Raw genomic sequence first — 20,609 nt, 5'->3', positions numbered from 1 at the left:
TGTGTGTGTGTGTGTGTGTGTGTGTGTGTGTGTGTGTGTGTGTGTATGTGTGTGTTCTTGTTTGGAGATGGTTGCCTGCAATCTTAGTTGACATAAATCCCAACTGGCATTCATCATTACCCCCTCCCCTCAGTCCCCTGTCCCTTGCTGAAGTGGCTGTAGTGAGAGGTCTGGAAAGGGCTATATTTGTGTTTACAGGCTGGAGGAGAGGTGATCAGTGCGTGCCTCCCCCTTCTCAGGGAGTCCTTTCGAATGACTGACTCGGAATCCCAGGTACTCTCTACCCTTTGCCCTACTTTGGGTGGATGTTATCTTTTAGTTGTTTTCGTGTTTCAGCCGTATGTATGGGATCGTTCCTTTTGCTCCTCCTCCGGCTCTGAAAGAATCTTCCTGTCAGAGCTGCAGCTTTGCTGTGCTCTCAAAGCATTGCAGTTTTCCTACTGAATTACCTCCTCTTCCACACTCTAGGCCTGCCTCACCAATCCTGATGCTTCACGGACCATCATGATCTATCCGACAACTCTGGAAGTGGAGTGCTATGTAAAAAAAACCATACTGAGGTCTGAAGACCAAAAGCTCAACAAACAAACAAACAAACAAACAAAACACAAATAACAACAATAACACAAACACCAAGCTGCCCCCCACAAGTATTCAGGCCCAGTCCACCTCCTTATCTCCCATGTTTACCTCATTGTTTCTCAGCTCCTGGATGGCTTGTGCCGTTTGCTGATTTCCCATTGCTTTGCTGATCACAAAAATGAGAATCACAGCCATCCCAGTGAGGAACGAGCCGATGCTGCAGAGAGCACTTTCCTGCTGTGGAGACTGCCACCATGCCTGTCATCTTGACCACTATGTACTGTGACTCCAAGTCCAGCGTGTGACCTTGAGCAAACCCTTTACACCCTCTTGGGACCTTGGTTGCTTCAATGATCATATTCATCAACTTGCCATCTCGGTGAGGCAGAGCAAGTTTTATTAGTAGTGAATTATTAATGAGTATGCATTAATAATGACCTCTTAAACTTTTATAACTCTTCAGAGTTTACAAAGCACTTTCTCAAGTGTTTCCTCATTTCTTGTCTCTCTGAAAGGTCATGGAGTGAGATCATAGTGCCCCATTGCGTGTATGAAGAAACTGAGACCTGGAGAGGATGGGGAGCCTCTCAGAGAAGTCTGTCTGGGGAATAGCTTAGTTCCTAGAGCGATTCAGTGGAGGAAGGGCTGAGAGGGAAATACTGTGCACCCTGTCTCCAGGCCAGGGTAAAAGTGCATAATGCATGAAAGACTTTACCTGACCTCTAGTCAGGAAGCCTGCTTCATGCTTCTCTTAAAGCTGTGCTGGCATACATAACCATGAGAATCTCTTAGACTGGTTTTCTTTTCCCTTTTCTGTAGTTCAAGTTTCTATGGAAATGACCTTTCGTGCTATCTGGATAAGCACCTGAATCAAGGCTGAGGTTCTTGGAGAACCAAATCTGCTTGTGAGACATGTGGTGGGGAGACACATATCACTGCACTGCGTTCATCGTAAAGGGAGATACTTTTGTTTTTCATTGTCCTGTGTGACTTGGTTCAATGGAGTTGGGCAAACCCTTCAGTTCCTATTGACTTCCTTTCATTCCCAACAAAATGATGAATTGGCAACTCCAAGTAGATTTCCCATCCTGGTGTGGTGTGAGTAACCTAGACTTCCCTCATACCCCACAGAACACATAACGAAACAGACAAGGGTGGGTGAAAATTTAGAGACAGATGTGCTAAAACATCGTATTTCAGATCTAAAAAAAAATGATATATTATAAACATGGCTTCTGAGGTCTTGTTGTTCTTGCTTCTGAGTTGTTCTGAATATTCCAGTGCTAGTGTTTTAGATACTGAATTCCAACAGGGAGGGCAAGGAGACCCAAAGCAGTATTCTTAACTAGGGGCAACTCCACCTCTATTCATATCCATTTGTTGACATGCAGCTGATACATAGCTGTGCTTGGAGGCAGTGTTGGCTAGCATCTCTAGCAGGGCTCAGGGATGCTAAGCACTATATGGTACACAGGAAGAAGCCTTTAGAGCAGAATTATCCTACCCTCAAACTCAAAATTGTTACTGTAGAGGAGCCATGAGATATATTGGGCTGGGTATGAATTATTGGGACAGCTTAGATAAGCTGTTTAAGTGCTGTTTAGTTCCCTGAAAATCTAGGCTCAAATCTTGCCTCTGTTGGAGAGAGGATACCTATGTTGCTCACTGCCCTGTAACTTTCCCTCCTTCCTAGCACTCAAATAAAGTACATATAAGCTTCTCTTTGTCCCTCACCCTGGCTTGGTATAGTCCTGTGACTTAGTACCTGGCAATGGGCCACAACTAGAGCCACCTATACTCATGTGGGTCTGACCTATCAACTGTCTATGAGATCTGATGGCAAGGATTCCAATGGACAATTCTGACATTTGCTTTAGATCAGTGATTCTCAACCTTTCTAATGCTGTGACCCTTTAATACAGTTCCTCATGCTGTAGAGGCTGTCCCAATCATAAAATTATTTTCATTGCTACTTCATAACCATAATTTTGCTACTGTTATAAATTGTAATTGTGTAAGAATTATATATCTACGTTTTCTGATGGTCCTAGGCGAGTGACCCCTGTGAAAAGGTTGTTTGACTCCCCTCCACCCCAACAAAGAGGTCATGGCCCACGGGTTGAGAAATGCTGCTCTTGATAATGGATAATTTCCAGACTTAGCTCCTTGACTGCCACGAGTAGATGTCCGCACTAGAGAAAGGAGTCATTGCCTCTTTCTTCTCATTAACCTTTAGCTGCAAAGTAGCATTTTTCTCAGGTGACAAGTGTCAGCACCAGCACTGTGCAGGCTCCAGTCCCCACTCTAAGTGCCAGCCTTAAGTTGCTTTCGTGGGTGCTCCCGGAGGACAGCTGTGACAGTCCCCTGCCATCACTCAGGTTAGATTGGTCTTTTAGATGAAACTCGGTTATTCCTCTGGTCTCCCGGACCTGATGTGGTCTATGCTCCCAAGTGAGTCGGTTAACCTCTCTGGGCCTCAGCTCATTCAACTGTCAACACAGAATCACAATCCCGATTCTACCTAGTGAAGTTGGAACTCATTCAAAGAAGAAAGGAAAGGAATTAGCTGCTCGCATTTCTCTTTTTAAGACTCAGAATTCTAACCAAACCAAACCAACCCAAATTTGTTTTTCTTCCAAAGATCTACAAACCCGACAGCACCCCAAATTAGCACCCGACTCTCCTTTTATTTAAAAACATTGAGTTTGCTTCTCTTATATTGGTGCAGAGTCAAATGAGTTTTGGCTGGAAGGGAGTTTAAGTACTACTTCTAACCTAGTCTTTCCCCGTCTGTTGAGGAAACAGGAGCCCATGGAGACATGTTGTCTTGCTCCAGATCACTAAGGAATTATGAGTTAAGGGTAAAACTCCCAACCTAGATTCCTGAGGACTTACAGCCTCCACATGGCTCTGTTGCCTCCTGGAGCTGGAGCTATTTCCTTCCGAGTCCTTGATTTCATGATGATGGTTTTCCAAGTATAGACATCGTGACTGATGTATGCTTTTCTCTTGGAGGTGGGAGCCCAGCACGAAAGTTTCCAGCTCTCTGCTGCTGGAAACCTGTGGGACTCTTGGACCAATTTCGTAAGCTCCTCCCAAGTTGTATCTTTCTTCCATGTAAAAGATGAATGAGAAGAGCCTTCGCCTCAGAAGTGTGAGACGGTAAAAGAGATGATGGGAGCTAAAGCATGAAATAAAATCTGGGACATAACAGTGGCATTGGCTACAAATATCATTACATATCATTACAACTTCTATTTTAGCAGCCGAATGCCAGGATTCTACAGAAAGTACTACCGTGAACAACTTTTGGGTGGGGTAGGGAAGAGGCCGTATTATTCCATCCTGAGGTACCTAAAAAAAGATGCTGAAAAAGTAGGACATTTGACATCATGGTTAAATGTCTAGGTCTGTGATCTAAAAAAAAAAAATCTTAGGAAATCACGTTGAGGTCTGTTGCTTGATATCACTAACTGTGAATTGAAATATACATTTAGTTTATATTCTGGTGAAGGAGTTTGCATACTGAGGGAATTACCCATAAACTCCCCAGCTCCCAAATGAAGTCTCCTGGGCTTTTTTCCTTTTTTAATTTATACTCATTAGTTGATTAGTTGGCTTTTGATTTAGTTCTCATACAGTTGAACAATCTCAGCACTTGGTGACTTCAGGAATCCAGGGCAACCTCATATCCCTACTAAGCATGAAATGTCTTTATTACTAAAGTCTGATGAGGTTGATACCCAGAAACCAGGCCTCGTAGTCACTGACAGAGGTCATAGGCTCATTGGCTTACACACAGCCGTGCTCTCAGTGGAGCCCTGCAGGGGTGGGGAGCTGTTTAGAGCTAATTAGCCTCATTAAGAAATTGCTGATGAGCTAATGGAACTGAAATGTGGTCACCTCCTGAAATCACTTAGCAGATTTGCAACCTAAAAATAAAGTAACTTCTTAAGACCCTGAAATTCCATGTTCACATTTCCTCTTCAGGAAAGTAGTATAGGGTGGTTGGTGTCTGTGAACTGGAAGGGCTTCTGATTTTTTACTACACTTTCCTTCATTCTGAATTGAGAATCCCCACCAAGGCAGTTCTGGCCTTTCTACTTGCTTGTACTTGGGCCCAACTTCCGGTGTTCCGCTCAAACCTATTTTTCCTATCTGAGTACGCACTGTCTCTTGTTTCTTTTGTTTGTGATTTCTCTGTTAATTCTCTGTTCTTTTGTTACTTGGGGGAAGCAGAAGCATCATGGTTAGTTATCACTAAGATTTTCCTTTTCTTCCACAGATACTGTTTATGCACCTAGTTCACACAGGGCACTAAGAGACTGAATATTAGACATTTATCTACTAGACTCTGGATAGAAAACCATATATCGCAGAATTCCTGTCACACAGGGAGCTCATATAGACAAGAAAGTGGACAGCAGAAGAGATAGTGTATAGCACACCCATTAAATATTTAGATCATTATATTTTAAAAATAAAGTCTTGAGTTGTTTTTATTTGATGACAGACATATGATGATTACATATGATCCTGTATTTACATCATTCACCCTTTCTTTCTCCCCTCTAACTTCTACATTGTTTCCCAAATTCATGACCTTTTCTTTATTTTTTTGCTACACACACACACACACACACACACACACACACACACACACACACACTATCTAGTCCATTTAGTATTGCTAGTATGTGGATGTATTTAGTATTGATCACTTGATTGGATACCTATCAGAGAGCTCCTCCCTGAAAAACAACAACAACAACAACAACAACAACAACAACAACAACAACACCACCACCACCCTTGTATCTCCCCGCTCAGCAGCCACTGATTGTCTCTAGCTCTTCATCTAGGGGGCGGGGCTTGTGAAATTTCCCCCATTCATATTTGCATGTCAGCTGGTGTCATTATGCTGATCTTGTTCTGACAACCATGTTGTTGAGATATCACGAGACCATTCTTGGTCCCTCCGTTTCCTTTACAGCTCTCAGCCCATCAGCCAATCACATTGGCCACCCTCATAGCATACTATAAACCTGAGTCCTCCTCACTCTTCCCTCCTTTACTATTTCCTTACTTCGAACCATTGTCCTCTCTCCCTAGAAGTACTTGAATAGCTTCCTAACTGGGTTTCTTGTTTTCTACTCCCCACTCCCCGGGTCTGTTTTCTTCTGGGGATCCCGAAGAACTTGTAAAGATATTAGCTGGAGCGTGGTGCTCCTACTCCAAACCCACCAATGGCTTTTAATCTCCCTCAGTATAACAGCTAAGGTTTTAATGGCCAGCTATAAGGGCTTCTATCTTCTAACCTCTCTGCTCTCACCTGATGCCACTCTCTGCCTAGCTCTGCTCCACAGTGGTTGCATTGCCCTGACAGCCCCAAGCACATATTCACCTCAAAGTTTTCACAGATACTTTGACACCAGTCTTTGCCAAAAGTCTCTTTTCTGTAGATTTCGAAGTAGATTGTCTCCCACTTTCTTCGGGCTCTTGGTTCTATCTCATATTTAAAAACCGTGCTGGGAAGAACAATATCAACTAACTGAGCCACACAGAACTCCCAGGGACTAAACCACCAACCAAAGAGTACACAATGGGGGAGCCATGGCTCCAGCTATAAATGTAGCTGAGGATTACCTTATCTGACGTCAATGGGAGGCAAGGCCCTTGGTCCTGTGGAGGCTCTGTGCCCCAGTGTAGGGGGATGCTAGAGCGGTAAGGCAGGAGTGGGTGAGTGGGTGGAAGAACATCCTCAAAGAGGCAAAGGGGTAAGAGGAGTTGGGGGATGGGATGGGAATTTATAAACTAATAAAATGATCAATAAAAAAGTAAAATAAAAACCATGCTGGACCATATTCTCAGTATCATATCACTATGTCTGTTTTCCCTTATTGCTACCCTTTTGCTTAAATTGTCTTTAAAGAACTACTTAGCACTACTGGAGGGGCATGGATTGCTTAGTGCGTACACAGGTTCAGTAGAATAAAATATGGTTTGTTAGTTTCATGGATGTAGAATTTAGTGCCTGTTACGTAGTAGCTGCTCACTAAATAGAGAAAACAATAGAAAAGGTGGTGACAGAGGCACACAAGAGTGTCTGACTGCACTTGCTTAGGCAGAATCAGAGCCCTAAGCCCTTTTTGGGGGAAGACTTGACTTAATCTCCATTTTGAATGCTTCATTCCTTCTTAGAAGGGAGAACAAAATACTCGCAGGAGGAAAAACAGAGATAGAGTGGAGCAGGGACTGAAGAAAAGGTCCTCCAGAGACTGCCCCACCTGGGGATCCCTCCCATATGCAGCCACCAAACCCAGTGACTATTGCTGATGCCAAGAAGTGCTTGCTGACAGGAGCCTGATATGGGTCTCCTGAGAGGCTCTGCCAGAGCCCTACTGATACAGATGAGGATGGTTGCAGCTAACCATCAGACTGAACAAGGGGACCCCAATGGAGGAGTTAGAGAAAAGACTGAAGGAGCTGAAGGGGTTTGCAACCCCATAGGAAGAACAACAATATCAACCAACCAGACCCCCAGAGCTCCCAGGGACTAAACCACCAACCTATGAGTACACATGGAGGGACCCATGGCTCCAGCCACATATGTAGCAGAGGATGGCATTGTCCAGCATCGATAGGAGGAAAAGCCTTTGTGCCTGTGAAGGCTCGTTTCCCCAATATTGGGTAATGCCGGGGCATTGAGGTTGGGGTGGGGAGGTAGAAGTGGGAGGGGGTATGAGAGAGGGGGGAAAACATTTGAAATGCAAATAAATAAAATACCCAAGAAAAATAAAGTTAAAAAAATTAAAAAGAAGAATTGAAAAGAATTAGAAAAAGAAGAAACAACATGTTTGTTGAGGGTATTAACATCACGTGTAGAGATTCAAATGAACGAAAAGCCACAGTTCTTCTAGGGAATGCTGAGTGATTCTAGAATCTCCAATCCCTTCACAGTGGACCAAAGAGAGAGGCAGCCTTATCAGACTGTTCTCCCCAGCATCCTTTCCTCCTAACCAATCTACTAGAGGTATATTAACAGCTTTTATAAAACCTCCCACGCCCTGATTTTTCTACCCAGGAAAGGCACTGTATTTATTTTCTCCTCCGTTTTGCTTCGTACTCTCCTCTGTTGTTAATAAGCATAAAGGATCCAAGCAAAAGTGGGGAAGCTTGCATTTCTTGCTTTATGTGCTACTTTGATGGAGTCCAGGCACCATGAAATGAGCTGATGTGGCAGCATGGCCATATCCAAGCACAGCCAGAAGACAGAATGGGCCAGCCCAGGCCATGTCATCCGATCTCTGCAGGCAGCTGCAGGCAGATGTGTGCCACAGTCTGCTGCAATCCAGAGCATCGGACTGGCAGACAGCTCCAGCCAAGGTCGATGGCTTCCATGGTGCTTCCATCCACAGTCGGACCGTCTGAGAAATGGCATCTTATCTAATGAGCCACCACGGGGCTACTTTCCAGTTCCTCCTCCTCCTCTCTCCTGCATGCCTGATGTCCCTTCAGTCCATAAGAACTAGTGTGTAGAACAAAGCCCAAGAATGCTCATCACGAAGGGGTTGGGATGAAGCCTTTCAGCTAATTCTCCTCGAGTCAGAGCCATATCATGTTCCTGGAGCTGACTCAAATGTATTGATAGCTGTTAGGAATTTATTAGGGTGTCTTTGTACTGAGTTGTAGAATACACCAGAATTCTGCTTCTTAAGCATCAGAGATGACAGACAGCACAGCCATGATCACGGTACCCTGCTTAAAAGCTTTTCTCTCCCACTCAGAGAGATGTAGACGTAAGCATGTGTGAGGTACCCCACCAAACACTTTCGAGATGGTGGTCTCATTGCTTCTTCTCAGCCCCCTTGTACATGCTGGCGCCACCTCCCAGCTCATCCCACTCCCCCACATGCCATTATTTTATGGCTGACCTGAGTTCATGTCTCGGGAGAGTTCACTTTACTGTGCTACAGGATATCACGAGTCTATTCTTATTGGTCATTGATCACCAGAACAAAAGAGCCCTAAGTGCTGAGACTCCTGTTTTGTTAACTGCCCTGTCTGCTGTGCCTCTAACACACACTCATATTTAGTCTCATGCTCGGTAAGCATCTGGTGGTGGGTGAGTGATCAAGAGTTAGGTTTTGCTATTCTCTGACTGAGGAAAATACTTAGCATGTAATCGGGGACTAGGGTGGGGTGACAAGCCATGGTGACATGTTCAGGATGTGGCATGGAGTAGATCTGAGCCAGAACTTGAGCCCTGGCCTTCTGACTTTAGAGACATCCCTTTGAAAGATCCTTTTCAGGTACCTCATACTATAACAGGGCCAGGTCTAGGGCAACAGAGGCCCTTACTTGGATGCGAAATTTAAACAGGTGCCCAAAATTCCGTAATTATAATAAATATTTCATTTGCTATATTTATGCAATAAAAACTTTCAGTGTCAAAATTAATAGTGAGTAAATATCAAAACATTAAGTAAGGACAAGATAAATATAGCTGTTTCACTTTCTCCCATCAGCTTCAATACCGCACCCTAATTTCAAAGGTTGATGCTGTCTTCACCCTGACCCGATCTCTCACTAACGCTGTTCTTTCTGGGTTGAATCTGTCATTGTGAAGGCTCTTTCTGCCTTGGAGCCTTTATGTAAACAATGCTCCCAGACTTCTGGATATTGATCTTTTATAATATGTCCATTTTTATGCATTGCTGCCCCTCTGAAACCCCAGTGGACAGATTATGTATTATTCATCTCTCATATACTTTTGTTCAGTCGTCTCAGCTCCTCACATCCAGGCTTCCTCATCTCACCAACCAACGCCCACTAAGAGGCACAGTCCTGGACCAGGGGCCTACTGGCATCTTGCTTGGTTTGTCTGTACCACTGTCTACCCTCTGCATTTTGGGCAAATTTGGTCTCGCCTTCCCAACTATTTATGAATATGAATGCACAACCAGTAAAATGAAAGAAGCGTCGGTCTTACAGTCCCACCTAATTGAAGCAGAACAGGGGGCTTGCTGGGCATGTGCGAAGCAATTCTGTGTCGGCTCCATCAGCCAGTGTGTGGGACAAAAAGAGCAGATTAAAGAATGCACTAAAAAGGCTGGAGACATATTGTAAGCAATAATGTCAAAAGTTGTTTAAGCAGCTTTCCCTCTCCTTGGCCCCCTTCTATTTTCTCCTCCAACTTTTTCAACTCTTTTGGGACCATCCCTGCAGTCACACTGTAACTGTAAATCCAGAATATTCCCTGAGGGATCAGACCTCATCTTCAGTACTTCATGTGTATTAACTCACTCCACCCTCACAATAACCTTAGAAGCAAAGGACTGGTTTTCTTTTTCCCCTGTGCTGCCTGTTATAGATGAAACCACAAGCTCATAGAGAGGTTAAGTCATAGGTCCAGAGTCCCTCAGCTCCATTGCATCAAAACCAGCATGAAACCCAGGCAGCGTGACCTTAGCATCACTAACCAGGACAATGAATCACTTGTGTGTCAATCCGGAGCTATAGGACCTCAAGTGTTTTGCTTTTACAAATGCTTGCTTTTGTTCTCACTATACACAGGGATTGTCAGAGCTGCTGGAGAGCAGAATATCGTGAGGTGCTGAGGCTGCTTTCAGTGGGGTTCCAAGGACACCTCCTGGGACATTTTGCACAGCCAACAAACAGTTCCTTGCAAATAAAGGTGACAGCAAGGCTAGGGGCCACATTCGAAGCTCCATGCTGATACTTAGGCATTGCTTCAGATGCTGCAAGCTGTCCACCCCTCCTCTGTCAATGTTGTCTCTCTAAAGCTCAAAGAAAACGCACTGTTTGAGCAGGGTAGGCTAGTATAAGGCTACACGAGGAGGCAGGGTCAAGACCAGACTGGTCTATCCAGCAAGTTCCTGGACAGTTAGCACACACACAGTGAAGAGTACATAGTGAGACCTTGTGTCAAAGAAGCCCTTGCTCCTGCACCTTTCCTCTGACACCTAAGATTACTCCCTATTCTTCCTCAAAGTCCTTCAGTACTTTACTGTCTCCACTTTATTGTCTGTTTACTGTAAACACAGGAGCCTCCTCTTAACAGGACCTTCATGTTCACAGCATGTAAAACATCATGGTGTTGAATGTTCCCTGAATGGGGAATACAGAGCTCTGCCAGGGGAAAGGAGCTGTTAGTTCCACGAGGTCAGAGTAGAATGGTGAGAGGGTGGGTATAAAGTGCTACACATAACTAGCGAAGGCTCGAAGGGGTACTAGCTACTGTGAAGTGTAGCAGGGAGTGGCTACTAAAAATGTCCTACCCTGGAGATGACTGTTCTGGGACATCACCAACAAGTGTTGCCTTGGACATGGTGGACACATCACCAGGTTGACTCCTGGAATTCTGCTTCAAGTCCCAGTGTGAGCTTTTCAGCTCCAGCATGGGAGAGGCACCGCTTTATGGATAAATGATGGATACTTCTGCTCTGTCGATCTCACAGGCTGCTGGGGGCAGTGGATGAAAAGCTAGTTGGAAGGGTTTCCAAAATCTGGAGTCGGAGTGGTACTAGGCGCTGATTAGACTTTATCCGGGCTGGTTTCATCCCACTCCATGCATGTCCTAGAAGACCTCAGAGATCAAATTCTGCAGAATCCTCTGATTGGCCCTGTCATCTGGCTACCACCTTCCCACAGCCTATGCGCTGGGGCACTGGTTAACACCTACTCTTTTATTCTCTGGTGTGTTTGGTTGGGTTTGACCAAGGAAAGGCCTGAGGCAAGACAATAGAGCATGGTAACATCCAGAAGCTGGCTCGTCCCCTTCTCAGCTAGGGTTCATTGGATGGGTTGTATCCCCCGTCTGAGGTTGTGTTTTCATGACAGCCTTCTCTGTATGACCATTTCCCCCACCCACCCCTTCAAGACAAGGACAAAGACAAATCCTCCCAGATGAAGGAAAATCATGGAGTTAGGGTTGAGACTGTCTTACTGGGTGGGCACGGCACCCAGTAGTTTCCTCATGGTTTCTATAAAATCTGCATATGCCAGGCCATACGGAGACCCTCATGTATGGGTCTGCTCCAGATTTTGCCTTCTCCCTATAGCCTTGCAAGCAAGCTCTGAGCCAGCAGAAAGCTGATCCACCTGGCTCTGAATCCAAACCTCTCATTTTTAAAAACCAGTTTTCTCAAGACGAACATCATGGGGACATTAAATCTAGTAGATGTTAGCAAGTGGTACTGAAGAAACAATGTTCTATTTTGGGGGGCGGGGAAGATACAAGGTCAGTTTATGTCCTCTAAATACTAACTACCTTCTTTTTTATTCCAATCTGCAGGATTTTCATATGTATACATATATATGTAGAACATATTACTAAGAGAACAATTCCTCTATGTATGTAGCCATCTACTGCAAAGTGTACTACTATTTCAAGAATGGCAAAACATAAAAAACCAAAAAAACAAACAAAACAAAAAAAGTTGGTCTTGGGATTGCTGGGATATGCTGTGTCGTCTTCCAAATGTTTTTGTTTGTAGAACCCTCATTGGACAAAACGCTTCATAGAAATATAACTCTAAAAACATATTTTAAAAACTGTCTAATTCATGTGGCAAGTTAACAATACACACAATACAATACCTGCACGTCTATCCTTTTTTTTTTTCTTATTACATCGTCCTTCAGCTAGAAATAGATTATTAAGCTGTTGCTTAGTGGTAAAACCTAAAATATTTACTCTGATCCTTTATCTAACCAAACGAAAAACTTGCAATCTCTGCTCCGGGGTACCAACTCAAAGGCTGCCCACCACGGATGCTTTCAGAACCTCGGAACAGCCCTTGTGTACCCTTCTTCTACTTTATTCTTGGGATTCTTAAAGCTTTTGAAATCTCACCAAGGCTGCCGCTTCTGTGACTATAAAAGATTCATTATACATACGGGTTTGTACGGAGCTGCTGTAGAACAGAGAGCAATGAGGTGCAGAGGCTGTGCTTGGTGGGGGTTCCAAGGACACCTCCGGAAACATCTTGCATAGCTAACAGTACCTTGCAAGTAATGGTGGCTGCTGGGAGAAGCCTTGTAGCTAAGGCTCCATGCTGATCCTTAGACAAAGCATTCTGGAGGGAGCCTCACTGATAAAAGGTGACACAGCTCCAGGGAGCAGGATGACAAAAGAGAAGGACATTTATTTGGGTACCTACTATGTGCCACACAGAGTTTTATTTGTCAGACTAGCTGAGCAAAGCGTGATGACACACATTGTGTTGGTAAATTGTCATGTGTTGTTTGAGCTCACTGAGAAGCTAGCTCTTGAAGCAGGGTTGACGCCCCTACCCCCAGTCATGACAAGTGTCTGCCAATGCTTCTATTCTGCATCAGCTTGTGCTCCTGGTTCTGTAACAGGGAGTGGGAAAATCAGCCAGCAGCTAAAGGCACTAAAAATGTCGTCCTTGAGAACAGCTGGAAGGTAAACAAGCCAATTCCAGCAGAGAGTCCTATTGTTTATGCTGGGATGTAAAAATGCCTGCACTACAAATGGAAAGCCAGAGGTTCAGCCATGGGAAGCTTATCCACAGAGAAAGCTCAGTCAGGAGCTCCAGCTGACTGCCTCAACTCCCCCCAGTTGCGCGCTGCTACTGGATGTTTGTCAGCCTCCAAGATGATAGTGGTCTCTTTGTTTGCTCTCCCAATCAGGCTGTCATATCTGCCCATGTTTTAGACTCCTGATTTGATGACATTTTGCTCTATGATGCTTCTATGTATCTATGTATCTATGTATCGTATCTATGTATCTATGTATCTATGTATCTATGTATCTATGTATCATCTATGTATCTATGTATCTATGTATCTATGTATCTATCTATCTATCATCTATCTATCTATCTATCTATCTATCATCTATCTATCACTTGCTATTTCTTTATTTTTGTTTGCTACATGCTTAATAAACTCATTCATTCAAAAACCAGGTTATCATAGGCCATTCTTTAGACCACAGCAAATGGCACTAATTGATCAAATTTTATAAACTGGAATAGTCTGGTTTAGAGATGTGAGAGGTTTCTCCAAAGCCTTGGTTAGATAAGACTAGAATCTTGCCTAGGATGGGTTTTTAATACATTCCAGTGCGACCCCCACCCCAAGTCTTTGTTTATATAAGGAAGTCAAGAGTGAATTTGCATGCGGGTGATTGAGAATGAGTAGCACACTAGCTAGGTTTCCCAGAGTAGTCTCTCTCTCTCTCTCTCTCTCTCTCTCTCTCTCTCTCTCTCTCTCTCTCTCTCTTTTCCCCAGGTGGAAAGGTTTAATGAGAGAAGAAGGATAGAGGAGAGGAAAGGCAGGCTATGAGCACATGGAGGGAGGGGTGGGTAGAGAGAAGGGACAGGGAAGAGAGGAAGAACAAGAAAGAAAAGAGAACAAAGAGCTCAGAGTAGTCTCTTAAAATACATAGGATTTATGTATTGTACAGCTTGGATCTCTCACTCAAGTTTCTCTCCATTTCTCTCTCTTTTTCTCTGCAGTCTAGTTTTTCTACCACTCTCTCTCTACTTCTCCATCTCCCTTTCTCCTTCTATCCACCAATAAAGAAAAACTATGATGTTTTCTAAGAAACCAGGCCTATAATTCACCTAGTCTTAAAATATATACATTTCCCTGCTGCATTTTTTCTCATATTCTTCCCCTTGTGTGTGTGTGTGTGTGTGTGTGTGTGTGTGTGTAAAGGTGTGGTCTCCAGTGTTTGTGAGTACAGATGCCCAAGGTCACTGTAAGGTCTTTCCCTATGTCCCTCCACACTAATGTTTTAGCGAAGCTCCTTACTGAGCCTGAAGCTTGCTGTGTGGGTTAGACAGGACAACCTCTTTCTATACCTGTACTAGAGTTGCGAAGGCCCAGTTCCATGGCTGGCTTTCATGTGTGCCCTTGTGCTCATGCAGAAAGTTCTTTTCCCACTGAACCATCTCTTCAACCCTCTTTCCCTATAGGATTATCATTCATAAGGGTTTACAACCAGTTGACGCCAATACATTCTGTATGTTGTAAATCTTTGGGTAGTTTCAGGAGTTCACCTCACTAGATGACTTTTCCCCCATAACCTTGAGTTAGTAGAGATGGGCCCCAGAGTTCCTGGGATAAAATGAGGATGCTTTTCAGCTCTAGTAAAGAGGACAGCATGCGACTTCTCTGCTTGCTTTTTTCAATGGAGGAGAAAGCCAAGAAATATGACTTTGGCTTAAAGGAGAATGGCATGTGCTAGTCTCGCTCTGATGGCTGTTTACTGCATGTGGCTGACCTCACTCCAATTATAATTTGGTTACACAGTTATCCTTTCATATCTATGAATTCTGTACCTGGAGATTCAACTAAGCATGGGTTGAAGATATTTAAAGAACAATTATGTGTGTACTGAATAGGACCAGACCTCTTTCCCTGTCATTCTTACTTAAATGATACAGTATGACATCTATTTATATAGCACATATATCCCATTAAATAGTATAAGCCATTTAGAGATAAAATATACAAGGGACAGGCTATATACAAAACTGAGCCATTTTATACAAGGGTGTTGGGTATCAGTGGAGTCAGGGCCAGGATGGGGGAGGAGTCCTAGTCTGTGGGAACTAATTTTCCACACACATCAAGAATTATTGGTATATTATTTTACATGTCCTGTTTGCTAAAAGAGAGACAAGAAAGCCAGTCTTCCCAAACTTTATCATGGAGAGGACACAGGCCTGAGCCATGTATCCCCTAAAAGGGATGTACCCATGGCACTTGGGTTCAAAAGTAGGCAATATAGGAAGTGGCGAGGAGAAGGACATTTACCATGCTGGTATTTGTTATGATGGTCACTTATACTTTATCAGGGGAGCTGGAACAGGGCTTCTAACATCCAGGTATGGACAGCTCTGGGCCTGAGGGATAGTGGCTGGGATATCAGTGCTTTTATTAAAACAGTTTCCACAGTGTTTCTGGACATTGTGTCTCTTGCTCTTGTACTGACACTAAACCTAGAGCTTGGATGGGCAAAGCAAGTACTAGCACTAAGCTACATATAGACTAAGCTTCATAAAGACTAAGCTTCATATAGACTAAGCTACATATAGACTAAGCTACATATAGACTAAGCTACAAATAGACTAAGCTACATATAGACTAAGTTACATATAGACTAAGCTATGTATAGACTAAGCTACATATAGCCTGGTCTTTTCACGGCCAATTTTGAGGTAGGGTTTCACTAAATTACTCAGGCTGGCCTTGAACTTACTCTGAAGTTCAAATTCTCCTGCCTCAGCTTTCTGAGTAGCTTTGATTACAGGTCTGTAGTGATAGAATTGTTTCTAATTTCGAGGTCTGACTTTCTACATTCCCTGGAGAGATTCTGAGTCTCCTCACATGCTGTTGTTGTCGTTGTTGACTTTTTTTTTTCTTTTTTGAGACAGGGTCTGGCTACGTAGCCTAGGCTATCTTGAAACTCACAGGCTGACCTTGAATATGTGGCAATTCTCATGCGTCAGCCTCCCAAATATTTAGATTCAAAACACGTGCCACAAAACGTGACCCTTATCTTGCTTTTAAAATGCTCATTTTTATATGGGCCACTGTGAGGGCTCTTGAGTGCTACTAGGTGATTTGACCCATGGTTACAGGCACTGGTTGCAGGCTATAGAGAAATCAACATGGATCGCAGCCAGAAGTTTCTTCCCTGCTGGCCAGCTTTCCTAGGGCCAGATGGTGCGGTCCAGGCTGCTGAGGGAGAAGAGGCATCAGCAGTCTCACGTACTGTAAACCCTGTGATCTACAGTCCCACCCTGCCAGGCAAGGTGTCCTCAGGGGAAACAATGGCATGGCCGCTATGGGAGTAACCACCTACTTTCCTGATTGCATTGGAACCCTGCTTCCCGAGAGGGTGCTCATGTCTGTATTGTAAACTTGGTCAAAAGTCCATGGCTGCGAAGGGGATAGTCCTTGGGAAGAACCTACTGATGTTGTTTTGCTAAATATACACTGTCTCAAACTATTTTTTTAAAATGTTAAATTCATGTTCACAGACTGGTTTTGTTTTTGGCCTTGGCTAGAGAGGCTTCTGTCTACAGTGAATAATGCTTATTTTGTAGACTCATAAGTAGTCAAACTTCTGAGAATCAGTGACTATAGACTGCTCAAAGCCCTAAGTGGAACATCTATATCACCCCCTCAAGGCTCAGGGAACATTGAGGAAGAAGGTGTGGAAAGAATATAAATGCCGAAGAACAGAAAGGAGTGCCGTAAAATGTATCTTATGGATGTAATAGCTATTGCATGAACTCACAGAAGCAGGGTCTACCTGCACAAAGTCTGTACAAGACTGGTCCACCAACAGTCTATCATAGATGGGGGAAGGGCTTATAAGACCCCACGTGTCTTTTAAGGAGCAAGACTATTAACAGTTTTTTTTTTTTTGAGAAAAGGAGTCATGTTACTTAGTTGTTGGTTAATTGCCCATGATCCAGTAAATGAATTTTTACTCAGCATACTCATGCTTAAATAAACAACCTTAATAAGTGCAAAAGGTCATAAGTGCGCGCGCACACGCGCGCACACACACACACGCGCACACACACACACACACACACACACACACACACACACACACGATGAGGGTAGGAGGAGACTTCTTAGAAAGGATTTAGTATGAAATTGTGAAAGGATAAAGAAGTAAATCTCTCGCCACTTTTAAGCTATCCAAAGTGTATACTGGTTGTAGCTTAGCTTCCTGACCCTCCCTATCAAGTAATAAATATGGTTCCAGAATGGTTAATTCTATACTCAGTGCTGTGGCTTAAAGTATCATCAAGTTCTCAGTCCTTGTTCTCCTATGTTTTGCCTAATGATCTTTAATCCTAAATTTGATTATGACCTCCCCTGACAGGAAACTCACTCCTTGTTGAGACCCCCTCACTTTACCTTTGTTCAAGCTGCCTTCCATGCCCTTCAGAGCCATCGGGTGACCCCATTTCAGACAGACCAGGGTTCAAGCCTCGCTTTGCCATGTGTCCTACTGTTACCCAGGGAAGGGCTTGCTCCTTTTTCTGTCTTCATTTATAGAATCTAGATAGCTACAGAGCTGTCTAGTGACTGCTAAGAAGAATGAATTCTGTGATAAAATACAGCTCCTGGCACGAGACAAACAGGAAAAGAAGTATGGATGTGGAATGTTCTGACACATGGTCTTCCTAGAGCAGGTGGCTTCATAACATTTGTTTATAACCCTCGATTTCAGGCTAGAGATAATTCGAAGCCTCTTAAAATAGTGAGATTTGTAATTGTGTTGTAGGAAAATGTTACACATCTCATATTATTTAATGTCATTTAATTCCTCTCCTAGTTGAGAAATGAAGCGCTTAAAGACACTCTTGATTCATGGGAGGGTAGGTGTCTAGCAAGTGCCAGGGAAAAATTAGTCATCCATGTCTACTAGGGCTCTTTTTCATTCGGCAAGAGCACCTCTGAACTGAAAAGGAAGGTGGGTAACAGATTGTTTGATGACCCTTGAGGATCTACATGGAGAAATCCCAAGAACTTTATGTTGCTGTCTTTAAATATAAGGGATGTTGGCTTGTGGCAGAGCAATTTTACAATGGCATTTAGTCTCCAGAGACTGAACAAAATAATTGCACTACCAGAAAGAAAATGGAACGACAGAAAACCACACAGTTTGAGCTAGGCAATAGAGGAATCACTGGTCTGGATGAGAACAGGGTTTCCTGTTAGTGGGGGCAATTAAGCAAGGTTAGTCTCCTGAAGGGGCAGCACTTAGACCTTGGTATAAAATTGCAAGAGTGGCTTAAAAGGTCCTTCAGATCTTCTCAGCTCTGAGATCTCTGATTCTTTGAGAGATAGGGGCAGCACTAGGCTTACAGAAAGTTCTGGAATGAATAGGGCCTAGTGTTTTGACATAGGTACTGAATTTAGAGAGGTCCTCATGAATATGTTTCTAGTCTCAGGTCTCAGCGATTCTGCCTTGAACTTTAATAGAAGCACTGAAGGAAACCAAGCTGACCATTCTCACTGGTCAGTCTGGTAATACACCCACCCTTGAGGTCAGAAAGAACATAAACATCTTGCCCTCTGCTCAGAATTCATTCCCTCCAATGTGACTCAGATTAACAGTTTATTTCCTAGCAGTCTTTGATACATTTTTCAATATCTACCCCCTCCCCACACTGGAGGAATTATTTCTCTTTCTCTCTCTCTCCTATTCTTTCAACTTCTTGGCGGTTGATTGGAATTTCAGTTAAGTTGTGATACTCTTTCTGAGTAGGCCCCTCAGTATTAAGGAAAAGGCACTGAACTCACTAGAGGTCTAGCACTATTAATTAATCTTTAATTAATACATTATTTTAATTTTCAAAGCTAGCTTTCAAACACATAGTTATGTGCAAACTATAAGTTTCTTATCTTATCATTCTGAAAGACAGAACTGCCTGCCACAGACTATAAAAAGGAAGCTGCATAGAAGTCTCTTCTAGGAATTTGGCTTTGTAAATACTGCATGAATAGATAGTGGTACTGAAATAGATCTATGTTATGCCTCTGTATGAAGGCAAGCATCTTCGAAGCCAGCTAACTGGACCCAACAGGGATGCAGACACTGGTTGCAACATGGCATAAGATCATATTGTGCTGCGTTAACATTAATTTATCTTTGTTATTTATCTTGATGATTTCATGTATTTATTGGTGTGTTACATTGCTGAAAATGTGCTGTATAATTTAATTTCCACCACGGAGGACAGAAAAGCCACTGGAGGCACTGTAATGAGCAAAGAAGAGGCCTGGTATGTCCATGGAGAAGGCTACAGAGATGATTTATGTGTCTTTCTTTTCCTATTTGCAGTTCATTAAGTCACTGTCTTCTGAGATGACCGAGTGAAAATTAAAGCACTTCAGAGAAGAGCTCGGAGTTCAGCATCATTAGAGGAAGAGAAATGGGTGCCTTGATGAACTTGACTGCAGAAATCTATAGAGCACAACTCAATCAGCCTTAGCATTGATCTTGGGTGCTCAGAGGCAGGTCCAGGATTGAGCAAATCTTTTTAATGTGTATTCTTTCCCTTTGAAAAGTGACATATGATGTATGAGAATGATTTAGAGATTGCTCCAGACTTCAGTTCATAAAGAGAAACTTCACAGAGCCCTTTCTGAGTTTTCAGGACAAACCAAGAAGAGAATGGCTTGTCTTCATGGAATGCACTCCTCCTTGGATTCTCATTCATGTCCTGCCCAGCATCATTTGTATGATGGTAATGGAAAAGGAGGAGGAAGAGGAGGAGAAGGACAGAGAAAAGGAAGAGGAAGAGGAGGAGGAGGAAGGGCCAAGGTAAAGAGGAGGAGGAGAAGGAGGAGGGAGGAGAAAGAGGAGGAAGAAGAGGAGAAGGAGGAGGGAGAGAAGGAGGAGGAAGGAGAAAGAGAAAGAGAAGGAGGAAGAGGAGGGGGGAGGAGAAAGAGAAGGAGGAAGAAGAGAAAGAGAAGGGGAAGGAGGAGGGAGAGAAGGAGGAAGAGAAGGAGGAAGAAGAGGAAGAGGAGGAGAAGGAGAAAGAGAAAGAGAAGACGGAGGAAGAGGAGGAGGGAGGAGAAAAGAAGGAAGAGGAAAAGGAGGAGGAAGAAGAGGCAGGAGAAAGAGGAGAAGGAAGAGGAGGAAGAGGAAGGACAAACTTCTCACTGTCTATTTGATCATACTATAGCCAGGCCCCCATGTTCTCCTTCTGCCTGCATATTCTGAGACCAGTAGAGAGTCTATGCACAGTGCTGGAATGAACCCCCAAGAAGAACATGCTCTCCCATGTCTACTAAGAATGAGAACTTTCATGTGAAGCCCTGAGGCTTTGGGTTCAGACCAGCTTGACCTGAGTTTTTGCTTCTTCACTTATCCTGAGGCCTTAAGCAACTTGCTTAAATGGCCTGAGCCCCAGACACTTGAGCTACCGAAAGGAGTTGATGAACCATTTAGGATGCTTATCAGGGAGTTAAGGGTAATCACAGATGAGATCCTC

General features: G+C 43.6%; 1 protein-coding gene across 7 annotated transcripts in view; it reads right to left on the bottom strand.

The window, feature by feature from the left end:
- The window catches only part of Ca10 (carbonic anhydrase 10), a 501,257-nt gene that overhangs the window by 167,373 nt on the left and 313,275 nt on the right, over positions 1-20,609 (bottom strand). Inside the window, exon 1 of one of the 7 annotated variants that reach the window (XM_087569189.1) lies at positions 691-847. Within the exon in view, the coding sequence (XP_087425315.1) occupies positions 691-777 (87 nt within the window). The 5' untranslated portion in view covers positions 778-847. 7 annotated transcript variants of the gene reach the window in all.

The sequence above is a fragment of the Rattus norvegicus genome, chromosome 10 (assembly GCF_021556685.1).
Source record: "Rattus norvegicus strain SHRSP/BbbUtx chromosome 10, alternate assembly SHRSP_T2T, whole genome shotgun sequence".
In the NCBI taxonomy this organism is placed as follows: Eukaryota; Metazoa; Chordata; class Mammalia; order Rodentia; family Muridae; genus Rattus; species Rattus norvegicus.
The sequence above is the reverse complement of the archived record's forward strand: the minus strand, read 5'-3'. Positions and strand labels throughout refer to the sequence as shown.